At 29.2% G+C, this 13,930-nt stretch overlaps 1 protein-coding gene across 2 annotated transcripts; it reads right to left on the reverse strand.

The window, feature by feature from the left end:
- Nucleotides 1-9,864: 9,864 nt before the first annotated feature.
- LOC121118846 (uncharacterized) lies at nt 9,865-13,329 on the reverse strand. 2 transcript variants are annotated; one of them, XM_040713444.2, is made up of 3 exons: nt 12,470-13,329; nt 11,605-12,401; nt 9,865-10,247 (listed from the first exon to the last, which is right to left on the reverse strand). In XM_040713444.2, the coding sequence occupies exons 1-3, from the start codon at nt 12,759-12,761 to the stop codon at nt 9,933-9,935; spliced, it is 1,404 nt and encodes a 467-aa protein (XP_040569378.1). In that variant the 5' UTR covers nt 12,762-13,329; the 3' UTR covers nt 9,865-9,932. The 2 variants fall into 2 exon arrangements, with proteins under 2 accessions (XP_040569378.1, XP_040569377.1); XM_040713443.2 differs by having other exon boundaries at nt 12,461-13,329.
- Nucleotides 13,330-13,930: the final 601 nt, after the last annotated feature.

Genomic DNA, 13,930 nt, shown 5'->3' on the forward strand with positions numbered 1-13,930 from the left:
TCTCCGACACTAGGGCTTGGTTGTTTTTTTTTTTAAATTAAAAGAATTTAAATTCTTTTCCAAAAAATTAAACTTCTTTTATTGTTTTTGGAAATCCAAAGCTATTTTCAAGGCATTAAATTTTTGTGAAAAATCCTTATCTATTCTCAAAACATTAATTTATTTGGGAAAAAATTCAAAAACTCATACCTATTCTCAAAAAATTGCAAAAATCCTTAATTATTTACAAAAAAACATGTTCCTAAAAAAATAATTTCAACAAATTTAATTTTTTTCATTTCTTTTAATAAAAATTCCGAACACCAAGCCCCTCTCCAAAATATAATTCTGCTTTCGGACATTTCATACGATCCTCGTATATGAAGTTAAAAAAAACAACGGGATTTTATCCTTTTCTTAATTATTTTTCAAGATTGTTTTGTATGTTGACATAGTACAGATGCTATTGCCAGAAAAAAATATTATCAAGTTTCATTTCAACATAAAAGTTACAATATATGAATGCCATTATACTTATACTAAAATAAATTCAAAAATTAACAGAATGTATTTCTTTGATTAAATTAATATCTTTAGAAATATATACCTAATTATTAAAAATTAACTTGTTGAAACTATTGTGCATTATTTCTTTTTTTATCAAATTAAGAGGAACTATTTTTTTTTTTAACATTTCATTATTTTAGTTTCTTGAGAGAGTGAATAAAAAGAAAAAAAATATTTTTCTTTATTTCAGTAACTCATTATCTTATCAAAAGTATACATTTTAAGCAGAGGTGTCCACAAAGGGTAGTCTGGTGGGCTGAAGCCCCCTGCGCCCCATATTTTTTTTTTTTTTTAATTTTACAAGGAAATTTAATATTTAAAATTATTTTTGCAAAAAAATTAATATTTGAAATATAATATAATTTTTCAATAAATTTTAATTCTCAAATTTTTTTGCAAAAATTTAATTTTCTGTGAATTGCAATAGATTTTTGAAATTTTCTCAATAAATATAATATTTGAATTTTTTTCCCAGTAAAATTAATAATTTAAATTTCTTTTTGTTCTCTTTTCCAAAAAAGTTTAATTTTTTGAAATTTATTCAGAATAGCCGTGGATTTTTGAAATTTTTCGAGAATAGTTATGGATTTTTGAAATCTTATTCCAAAAAATATAATTTTTGCAATTTTTGCGAACAGTTGTGGGTTTTTGAAATATTTTACCAAAAAATTGAGGACTTTTGAAATTTTTTGAGAATAGTTATGGATTTTGAACATTTTTTTTCGAAAAAAATTAGTAATTGAATTGTTTTTTCGAATTTTTTACTTTTTTTTGAGAATAGCAATGAATTTTTGATTTTTTTAAAAAAAATTTAATATTGAAATTAGTTTTCAAAGTTTTTTAATTTTTAGTTTTTTTCCCAAAAAATTCCAAACATTTATTTAATCAGACAGTTTACTATATAAGATCTTTTATATAAGTTTCGACGGCGAAAATGCTGGGCGGCAAGTATGTAGCACAGCAAACATGCTGGAGGCAAGAATGTATAACGTGAAAAAAGGTTGACGGCGAGGGTGTTGGAGGCAAAAGAGTGCGAGGCGAACATGTTTGAGGCAAAGCTGCATGTCACCCTTGTATATACCTAAAATATAATGCCAACAAGTTATACTATATTTGGTAAGTCAACATAAAACGATCTTGAACAAAAATGAGAAAATCCCAATCTGGTTTCTTACTTATGTCTAGAATGTATATCTTTGAAGTCAACACCTTTACTTCCTGGCCTTGAAATGTACCAATTAGTACACTTCAAATGTCTTACCCAATATTACCCTAACTAAGATTTTCGTATCAAAAGATTTGATGCATCTTGGTGTGTTAAATGTAAAATATTCCGCCTCTCTTTTCATACAAAATAATGAACAAAAATTAGTTCAAAAATGCAAATTTTTTTGTCTATATTTTTTTAGATGAAAAAGAAAATTAGAAATTCAATATAAATTTATTTCTACTTTGATATCTATATTTATATATTGACAACTATATACATATTAACCTATATATGTATATAACTTTATTTGAAGTATTTTATATGAAAATCTGTGGAGTAATAAATTATATGACCTTTTGATATGTTAATATAAAAAATTTCTTTGTAACCCTGTAATTTTGAATAATGTTTGGGAACGGAGCAAAACAATTTGCACTCATTTTAAGTCATATTTATTAAAGCTCTAACCAAAAGACTGTACTTGAAGTTAAAAAGTTTAAAATTGTTAGTATTATTGATAGTAAGTTCAATAATCATAGAAAGAAAGTCTTAATTATCTTATACAAGTATTTATAAGGTAAGTCAATATTTTGCTTCTGCATTAGGATTATTTAACGAATTTTTGCTTTTGGATACAGATTATAAGTTGCTGATTGATTGTACCTGGAAAAACCTCAAAAGGACGTTTATTACCTAAAGTTTTTGCTTTTATGGACTACTGAATATAACATTATATATACCATCAACGAACCTTGACAATTTAACCCTCAAATGCATAAGTGACTTTACCCTTCCCTTTTCATTGTTTGGGTCATTTTATTAAAGGTTTATCAGAGATATAAAATATTGAGAACTATGAAATACCTCCTTTATAATCCTTCACCAAGAGAGACGTTTGTGCCTAGAGTTGATTACTTCCTAGGTTATTTATGTTTGGATCCTCTTCGTCACCCGAATCAATATCACAGTTACTGTTATTGGTGGTTGGATGAAGATATTAATCACCCTTCCATGTTCAATTTTGGGATCACATTCGTCAAGTACATCCAAATATTCAAGAACCTCAGACAAATTTAGTTTTTTTTTTTTGAAGGAGTCCCTAATAATAAGAATATATTGATAAAAAAAATGTTGTAATATACTCATAAGTAATAGAACTATTTTACTGATGAAGGGGACTCAATTTCATAAAAAATAACAAAGAGATAAAATACACCCTACTATTATGACCATTAAGTACGTTCCCACCACTTCTGTCCTCTAAAACTTCACTATGGATGTAGATATGAAAATTCAATTATGAATAAAAACCTGTACCCACCTGTAACCAGCTTCAACTGAAACTGACGTTCGAAGGCCTCAATTTTTGGAGCTTATAGTATTTGTATTTAGAAAATTTCTTTTTTCAAGAGATAATATAAATTATAAGGAATAATTTAATATGCTTTTTTATATTAAAAATTAACATTTATGATATTTAAAAGTTCAATTTAAATTTGTATAAAGAATTTTTGTGTTCAATAAGCATTTGTAAATATTAATTACAAAATATTACAGTTTTTAGATAAAAAAAAACTCATTTATTAGGAATTGAATATCATATAATTACATATCAATCTGAAATTTAAAGCCATATGTATTAAAAAAATACGTATAAAACCGATAAAAAAGGCATGTCAGTTTAAACTGACAGTGGGAAGATATAGGACTTTGAAGTTTCCCAGCAAATCAAAGGTTTGAAAATCCTTTATTTGAATGCTACAAAAAGATTAATTTTAAAGCTTATTTACGTTTTAAATTGAGTTTCTTGATTATGATACTATTTTTTCCGATTTCAATTCCAATTTCATGTCGTGATGCCCCGTAAAAGTAGGATGGGGTCAATCGAAGGAAGAAAATTCTAACTTAATCATCCATCTCAAGAGATGTTCGAATTGAAATTCCGAATTCTAAGAGGAACGACGGGAAGATAATTTATCCAAGGAAAACTACCAGACCTCAAAGAGAGTAGAGTGGGCTCCTTCCTTGGGAATGAGATACCAGGATCGAAAAAATAAAGAGATCCATTCTCAATGAGTAGATACTTTTAATATTTCAAAACGGGATCCCTTAAAAAATACAAAATGGAACAAAATTCCTAGGAGATGCAAATTTTTTAAATAGGTCTTTTTTTTAAATAATAAATTGAATATTTTTTTATAATGTACGGTATTATATTCCTCATCACTATGTATTATGACAAAGCTATAAGTGCCTAAAGAAGAGTGTCGTTTTCATCCTTTTTCAGGCAAAAATGTAAGTATATTGAGCTCAAAACAAGATACACAATCAATAAAAACACTTTTAGAAAAAGTTTTATTAATCCTACTTTTAATTTGGGGATTGTTTTAAGGGTAAAAATGACTTTGAACGAGAATAGTTCCTAATTAGTATGATTTCAGATATTTCAGAATTCAGATAATTGAGAGAAAAACTCAGTATTGGATTCTGCACTAACGATAAATTACTTTTTTGGCTTAAATTCAATTGTACAAAATGAGTGTTTCCCAGTGGCTTGGATCTTTCAAGCTTGGTAGTGAACATTCCTATAAAGGTTAAAGCTTAAGCTTGGTAAGCCTCAGCTTGTTTACATTACTAAAAAAAACTTTATATGGTTTTTTTTTTCAATTTATTCAACCATTGTGTTGTTTCTCACGAATGGAACCTCTAGATAAATGTTGATACAAAAATGTTTTTCAACTAACTAGTATAAAAACAGAGCATGAACAAACTAATAAAACATTCATAGCCGCAATATGCTGCAGATATAATGAGTTTTGTAGACAATCAACCTTTTAATCAACGTACATAATCTATTAAATAGCATTGTATGTCCTAAAGTGTTTTTTTAATGGAAACATACATATATATTGTGATGAAAATCTGGTGTATTTTTTAACAGCCCCATTTCTTAGAATTGGTAGTCTGAAGAATTTATTTTATTTTCCTTAGGAGTTGTCATTTTTATTTAATTCCTGAGTGATGAACATCTTTTCCTAAATAGATTCAATTTTGGATTGGCCATAGGGATTTCTTTTGGAAGCCAAAGCTGATGAGAAATTGAACTTTACTTTCTTTGTTACAGCGTATTCCGATCAGTTCTTCTTGTGCCATGAGATATGTGTCTTCAATTTCAACATATAGTCAAAACATCACTAAACTTGGTTTTAAAATCTAGACAAAGGACATTAAAATGTTGAAAGTATACCAAAGCGTCATTATCTTGGACGTTTGTCGATAACAAGTTGGGAAACTGGGAAAATTCACCTTTTCCATGTTCTGCTTCATCAAGTTAATTTTATCAAGAAAGACTGCAATGTAGTACAACACAAATTTAATAGGCATTAAAATAATTTCATACATATAACGTTATTAATATTTATTTGTAAGAATACGTTATATTTTTTTAATATTAGAACTTTGTATGTCAAATTTGTGTAGTGAGTAATTTCGTGACCTGTCTGAATATGTAGACCTCACACATTTACTTTATTAACATATACTCCGGACAGCTCTTAGGAGCAAATAAAGACCACTTTAGGAACCAGTGGTTTAGAATCTAAACCTTTAGAAGCTTTATAAGACTACAAACTTTTTTTTAGTAAGACTAAAAACCCTTAGATGTATTAGGAAATACTCCAGGCTCATTCGTGGAGAAAATAATGTTGGTACCGTTATAATTTATATACCTAAGTAAAGTTTCATGGCCTATATTATGAACATAAATTGAGCACATTTTTTTATTATATATAAACAGGTATGTCATTATTAAACATAGTTTTCTGTGCTCCAGACCTTACAAAGGCAAAAGGCAATAAGTCACAATGAAATGAATACAAGAAAAAATACTTAACAAACAAAACGCTTTGTGAATATTTTGTTTTTTATTGCAAGAACTACAAACCTCTAATAAAATTATCCAATACTTTAAAAGGACATAAAATTTGGGTATCTATGCATGTAAGTATATTAGTCTGAGAATAATTAAAATTCTACAATAGTAGCCCACTGTTTAAATAAATGCGGATAGATTTTTCCACTTTTTTTCATACCTACAAGCGTATAATATGGAAATAAGATGCAAATCCCCCTTCAAATAGTCCCAGCTGCAGTTAATAATATATATACGCATGTAAAAACATGATGTTTTTTTGTCAAAATCGTTGCAAAAATTTTAGAAAGCTGTAGAACATTCCTCGATGGATATATTTGGAACCGCTGTGTTTTAGACGTCCTTGATAGAAAAATGTTATTTTTGAACTATTATTTAAAAAATTAAAGAATCGGCATCGGTAGTTTTTACTAAAATTGCATCAGAATCGGTATCGGGATTTTTTTTTTCAATTGTCCCATCACTAGTATACAAATTAAATTTGACCTCTTGATCCATGGATAAGAAATTAATTATTCACCTTTCTATAATGGTCAATAGAGGTTGAAGTGCTCTTCAATAATATTTAAAATATATTTTTTTTTTACAAAGACTTATATTTTTGCAAAAAACATTGACAATTTAATTTAAACCTTTCATATTATTATTTCCTAGTATACATACATCAAAGGTAGATTGATAAGTCAAGTAAGTAAAATTGAATAAAACAATTATACTAAAAACCAATAACTTAACATGTTTGGATGTAAACTTTTTTAGATGGAGCATTCATAAATTTTCATGTTAATGTTTAAATAAGTGCTGATTTGACTGTCGTTCGAATGCAAGAAGTCGTTCTTTTGTTTTAAAATGGAAAAACATTATTTTCAAATTTTAATAGAACATTACTTTATACAGAGACGTCTGCAGAAGGTGGGCTGAAGGGGCTGTACCCAACAAATTAAGTAATTTTTGCTTCTTACAAAAAATATTTAAAACTTGATTTTTTTTTTCTTCAAAATAAGTAAACTTTGTAATTCTACACTTTTTTATATCATTTTCTCCTTCCTCTTTTGTCAAAACTGATTGTAGCTGATCTAATGAAAAGTCATAAGCATTATTCTACAAAGTCTATGTAAATTATGTTTAAATAGATTTATAAAATATTTGAAGCTTAACTTAAACTACAAATTGGGCTCAATTTGAACTTTTATTTCAACAAACACACCCAGTAGAGCATTATCAAATCGTAAACTTAACGTTAAGTTATGATGGAAATTTCTTCATATTTGAACTCTTCAAATCAAGAACAATAAATATACATATATTCCCCTAATATGAATATATATTAATGACATAAAGAAAGTAAGTACTGGAAAATATAGAAAAAACTGGATTTTCTCGAATCTTCAAATTGAAATTGATATAACTTACCGTTATTCTATTATTTTTTATTTTTTTTTTTTTTGAAAATTACGTTTTTGAGTCATATGTGAAAAAAAAAACAGTAAAAAAATAATAGCAGTTTTGATTTTCAAAAAACGAAAAGGACGGCCCAGCCTAATGTGCCCTTCCTCAGCCCGGATATCAACCCTTATGATTATGTCATTTGATCGTAAATTCAAAAGAAAGTCTTTAAATTTCACTAGCCAAATGTTGATTTCCTGAAGGCCACAAACAATTAGCCATTATATCCTAATCATGTATCAAGGCTGCCCGCATGGACTTAAGGAAGGTGATTGTATGTTCATTATGTCCTGACTTATGAATATATTTATACTCATCGTCCTTAGAAGATGGAATATCTATCTTTGGAAGGCATTCGGGTTCTCAAAACTGTAACCTTTTCCAATATTTTGAAGCAGAAACCGTTTCTCTTTCTGTACTCAAATAAAAGGAATTATGCACTATTAATAATTGTGTTGGGACTTTTAAACTTGGGAATGAACATTCCTTCCAAGCTGAAATGCTGGTTTGGTTATAAACCAGCTTCTTTACATCCTAAAAATCCACTTACAACCAAAGAATAAAGCAAATTAATATGTATGATTAATTATTTGTCATTGAAATTCAATTCTGTCAATACATTTTTTGAACACATTCCAATTAATTTAATTTAAATTATAATTTTCCAATAATTTTACTAAAGCTCATTTCAATATGATTTCATAAATTTCTAATTAGATGGATTACTTATAATTGGTGGAAGAATTAGAAAATATTATTGAGTTAGGAGTAATAAATTGTTTGTATGGACTTACAACCATTCATCATTTTTATCAAGAAATAAAAGGTGATGAACAAATCAACAAAAGATGAATTGTTTCCTAAGTGATTCATTAGTATTTTTGACACGTGCATTAGTTATTTGAAAATCAATAAAAACATGTTCTTTCTAAGTATGTACAAAAAAATGTATTAATATCAAAAGACTAAGGTGTGATGATCCTTTATATAAAAAATCATGTAGCTTCAATTATATACTATTTGATATGTTACGGGTCTTATACACAAATAAGAGGAATTATATATATCTTAACAAAGATTTGTGACCGGATTCCAAAGGTCATTTCACATCTGTGGTGCGTCAACAACCACAAAAAAAATATTGAATAAAATCGAGAAAATGAGAAAGTCCCCTTTAAATTTTTTAACTTCATATATTCGTACAGCCCCATATGTCATAGGCCAACCGGGTGAGGACTCAAAAATTAGATTCTTCTTCGATGCAGTTTAGTCTCAGTTTTAAAAGTCTGACAATTTTGTACTTGGTGTCATTCGAAAGAACAAACAAAGAGCTACAATTTGATGTTAATTTTGTTTTTGTGCAAGGAAAAATATCCGAGAAACAAGCAAAACAGCAGAGGGTGTGCGATCTCCTGTGCGTAGAAGTCGATCTCCGATAAGAAAATCTTCACAGTCGACGCTGTTCTGAACAGGAAAAATGATGGCTTCTTGCCTGAATCAAGAGCTCAGGTTAAGGGAACCTTCAGGACCAAATATCGAGCTCAAGTCATACTCCTGGGCGTCGTGGTATTCGACAGCAGCAAGATGCCTCCAAATTTCTTCAAGGCCAACCAAAAAGTCAACTATAAAGTCTTCAGATACCATGTCTTGCCGTGGTTGAAGATCCTGTTCACCAAGGACAGCTATTGTTTACCCAAGACGGCGCCCTGGCACATACGTCCAAGAAGGTGCAGCATTTCTGCAGGGAGAACATGGCTGCCATCTGGCTGGCAGACTTCTGGGCTTCGTCCTCACCTGACGTAAATCCCCTGGACTTTGCTATTTTGTGTGTCTTGAAGATTAAGACGTTGATGTTGATGCTCTGAAGGCCGTGATCACGGAGGAGTGGAACAACTTTTGCTACAAAAGTTTGCCATACAAATGGCACAAAATAAAAATATGTAGAACTAAATACAGCTTTTAAAATGCTCTAATTTTTTAGTCTTCACCCTTTATTTTGGCCAATTTTAGGCTAATTATTCAAATTTGCAGGACATTTTTAGATATAGTTTAAAACCTTTATTTGATTTGAGAAACTTATATTGGGCCCGATATGAGCTTCAAATTTTGTTTATACAATGAAATTAAGTTCTTCAAAACACTTGAGATATTGACAGTGCGTACGGTGAAACTGTTCTGAGTAAGAAAAAACAATTTTACAAGTGGTACATACTTTTCCAAGATGTCTGGGAAGAAAACGTCTGGAATTGTGGAAAAAAACAATTAATGGCTCTGCATTTGATAATCCCCCTGCTAATTCATATTTTCTTGTGAGATATTTTTGGCCAAAAACAACACCAGAATCCTGACTCAGCCACAATATTTACCGAATTTGGCCCCATATGACTTTTTCTTGTTACCAAAACTGAAGAGAAATATGAAAGTATAGAGATTTGCAACGAGTAAGGAAATAAAAACTCCATCGCTTAAAGGGCTCAAGGCTATAGCGAAAAGTACTTATGAAAAGTACTTTGGGGATTGGAAAAAGCGTTGGCACAATTGTATTGTATCTGATGAGGAATTACTTTGGAGGGGACAACATTGACGAATAAATAAATCTTTTTCCCTAAAAATACAAACTCACCTTACTTTTTGAATACATCTCTTATATCTACAAAAAAGATAGGTACTCTAATAGTTGTCAAAATTACGTCTTTCTATTAAGTAAAAGGTATATGTATATACCCATGAGTTAAACATGAGAAATTTTTTTATTTATAAATTTTAAAAGACACTTTCTCCCATAAATATATAAAAATATTACAAAATGATTATGGTTTGCTTTCCGTGATTCACAATTTTCCAATTGATTAAATTAGTTCGATTTTTAAGGCCACCCAGTTTATTCTCCTTAGCTAATATATGGAAAATTTTCTGTAGAGGTCCTCCTTCGTCGTCATTTACGGATTTAACATCTTTATCATCTTGAGTGCCATTTGCTTTCTGGATGGATTCCATAACGTCTATTTGACTATCATATTGATCGCTTAGTTTAGTGGAGAACGAAGATGCTTGATTCTCCACATCATAAATCTCATCATTGGACTTCGTAAGTATATTTGTTTGCACATCATCCTAATTTTGACAATTACAATTACTATATTAATATGCTCCTATATATTATCACTCTATGGAGTTTTCAAGCAACCTTTTTTATTGTATATTTATTAAATATTTCATAAGAAAATTAAAAAGTAAACTGAAAAAAATTAATCAAAATTGACTCTTTTTTGACGGCAAATCTTTTTAAGTTGTAGTACGTATTATAAGGTTTTTTTCTAAAGGTTTAGGAATTATATTAAACAGTGGAAAAAAATATGTCAAACAAATCAGCTTTCAAATGTAATCCTTTACTTTTTTATCATTAGACAAATTTTGTAGGATCTTTATTTAAGATAACTTAATACAGTTGTTCTCAAATGGTAATATGCGTACCCCTTGGGGTACCTAGAGGCACTTCAGGGAGTAATTAAGACATTTGAAAGAATATTTTACAAGTGGTACATAGGTACAAAAATTAAATTTTTTTTTGTTTTTTATTAAAAAATTATATATTTGAATTTTTTTAAATTAAATATTTTAAATTATATTTAATTTCTGTGAACAAAACATTTAATATTTTAATATTAATATCCAGAATATTTAAAATTTGATTTTTTTTTTTCAAAAAATTCAATATGTCAAAATGTTTTTAAAAAATTTTAATAATTGAAATTTAGCAGATAATTTTTTTTTTTTTGAATAGCTGTGGATTTTTATTCTTTTCCCAAAAACTTAACTTTTTTAGAATAAATATAGATTTTCGATTTTTGCAAAAAAAAAAAAAAACTCAGCATAACTGGAGATATTTTAATGTTTTTTCAAAAAAATTAAATATTTTTCCGAAAAAGTTTTTTGAAATTTTTTTCAAAAAAAGTTAAATATTTTGAAATTTTTTTCCAAAAAAATTAAATATTTTGAAATTTTTTTCGAAAAAAGTTAAATATTTTGAATTTTTTTTTCCAAAAATTTAATATTTTGATTTCTATAAAAAAAATATCTCCGAAAACCAAGTACCCCCCTCGATAAAAAAATATAATCCTGTGGACTTTGATTAAATAAATATTTTACAAGTCCTGCATCACTAAAAAAAATGTTGAAAATCCCTGACTTAATACATAGTTTATATTTCGCATACGGAAATGTTTTTATTAATTTTTATTGCTTTAAATTTTCATTTCTACGGTTATTTCACGTCAAAATATGACTCCAAATCGCGACTACACTCTAAAAACTTATTTATAATAAAATGGGCCTAAAGACCAAACCTATTGCAGTTGAAGGTTCTAATGGTAATTCTCATGTTTTATGGCTTTAATAAAAATAATATATGGGGATTTAGACTCTATGCATTAGGTTTTAAGTACCATCAATCATTTTGAAATTTAAATACCTTATTTATTATAGAAGAAGGATTTTTCTTGATTTGTGAAGATAATGAGCTCATAGATGATTTGGGAAGGGTCGATGATGCTGTGGTCCTTGTTTTATTCAAAACTATTTTGGCCATTTTAATGGGATTTTGAAGGTCTTTTTTATTTATATGTTCTTCCATTTCTGGTTCAGCAGTTGATGTAATGGAATTAGTTAACTGCTCATGGATATTTGCAAATTTATTCTCGTTCAACTCAATCTGTGTGGGTGCTGCTACGGTAACTGTCTCATCTCTGAGGATTTGTGTGAAACGAGAGACTGAGTGAGCTTTGATGGGTATACTTGTTGTAGCTGTGTTACTCTCTGTGCTAACTTTTATTACAGGTTTTTTGATATTTTGACTCTGATTCGGGGGAGTGACCTTCTTTTGGAGATTACTGGTACTCATTGCCATTTCATTATCATCAGAGGACGGCTGAATGTAATCAACATCATTTCCGTTCTCTTCTTGTGGTTGCTGTTGAGACTTTTCCTTATTATTCATAATCGATTTGATCTTACTCATGTCAAATAGGGATCCTTTCGCATTCTTTATTTTTGGGCTAGACACAACAATCTGTTGCTCAGATGGATTTAAAATGATTGATTGAATAGTCGTAGTTTCTGAGGATACAATTTCTTGAGGTTGTTTAGTTGCCTTTTGAACATTTGGGACATTGGGTATCACCATCGCTTCTTTGCCATCATCCTTTGTGCCTCCCTTTTCCTTTTTTTCACTATCAAATATTTCGTCTACCAACATATGATAATTAACATCTGTAAATAATGAACGATTTAATTATAGACCATGTTAAGGAAGCGATGGAATCCCTCACCATTGTTACCTTTATTGTCTTGATCGGAAAAAATACCCGGATCTGAAAGATTATGTTTTCCATCTTTGACCTCTCCCACTGCTTTTTCGAATTCTGGATTTTTCCGGGTGGGCATATCATCTCGACTCCCCTCTTGACTGTGCTCATTATTGTCTTGTAAATCTGAGGTTCTGATGTGAAAGAATTCCGAAGGCTCGTCATGACCTCTTCTCAATCCAAAAGGTGGAATGATATTGGATTGCACCAATCCAAGGATCAATAAAATGCAAATGAGTCTAACGCATTCTACGAATGATGTCATAATCAATGGACACTTTTTTTCAGAAAAAAAAATTAGTTTTCACTAAAGATGAAAAGCGATACATAGATAAGTCATCAGGCTACAGGGATGTCTCAAAATTACAAAGCAAAGAAGAAGAACTGTGATTCTATGTAACAAAATCGTAGCGAAATGTATATACTTATGAAAGTACATTTTTTAATCAAAGTCGTGGATACATACATCATGTGAGTCCATATATTTAAAATCAAGACATTTATCATTCAACTATTATAAATCATATCATATTTAGATATAAGAATGAGGAAGGAAGGTATAAAATATTTAATTACCATATCAAATCTCTTTTATGATACACTTAAGCGAGGCTTTGTGTCAGTAAATTTAAGATGAATATTTCCAGATATACATAATTACCCTATTTATGCTTATATGCATTAAAGTAATAATATAATACTAATTAAAAATAAATCTCTTGTGAACATGTTGTTATAACACTTTTACTTAGAAGCACCTTCTAATTGATGTCTGATAAAAAAAATGCTCTCGTTTTTACAATATGGAGTAAACATTGTAGATTATTTTTCCTTTTCTAAAATAAAAAAAAAAAAAAAACATTTCCATTAATCGATTTCTTCTTTCCATTGAATAGACTGGATCAAAAAGAGGCATGAAAAAAGTAGATCCATGAGTAATTTTGACAAATCCCTTCGGCGATTCTCACCAAAAGTGGGGTATAGGTGTAGATTAGCAACGTTTTCACTTTTTACTAATACATCGAGAGCAAGTCCAGACGATAGAAAGTGTTTGTTATGTATGAAAGATACATCATTTCATGTTTTTTTAATTTGCCAAATGGGTATACCATTGTTGAGAGTGGGGAAGGACATAGTATGGAGTCACTTCGAAGTGAGAACCGCCCAACTGAATGGGCTTTTCATCACGTCACCTTCATATGATGAAAATAGAGAACACTATTTACACGGTTCAGGAAATTCTCTACGTGGCAATGCACACGAATGGGATTATTCTACCCGGAATCGAACTTTGATTAAAATCATGCATTTCTTCTCAGCTTGAGGGACACCACTTGCCACATAGTACTTTTTAATGATAACCTACTAAACTATTAAAAAAAAAAATTTTTTTTTTTTTAAATTATGTTTTTATGTCTGTTTAAATATCAATAC

This window comes from Lepeophtheirus salmonis, chromosome 5, assembly GCF_016086655.4.
Source record: "Lepeophtheirus salmonis chromosome 5, UVic_Lsal_1.4, whole genome shotgun sequence".
Lineage (NCBI taxonomy): Eukaryota > Metazoa > Arthropoda > Copepoda > Siphonostomatoida > Caligidae > Lepeophtheirus > Lepeophtheirus salmonis.

Coding starts and splice junctions, on each gene's coding strand:
- LOC121118846 (XM_040713443.2), bottom strand. CDS start 12,761: ATGACATCATTCGTAGAATGCGTTAGACTCATTTGCATTTTATTGATC. Junction 12,402..12,460: donor AGACAATAAAGGTAACAATG/GTGAGGGATTCC, acceptor CATTATTTACAG/ATGTTAATTATCATATGTTG. Junction 10,248..11,604: donor CTTCTTCTATAATAAATAAG/GTATTTAAATTT, acceptor TGTCAAAATTAG/GATGATGTGCAAACAAATAT.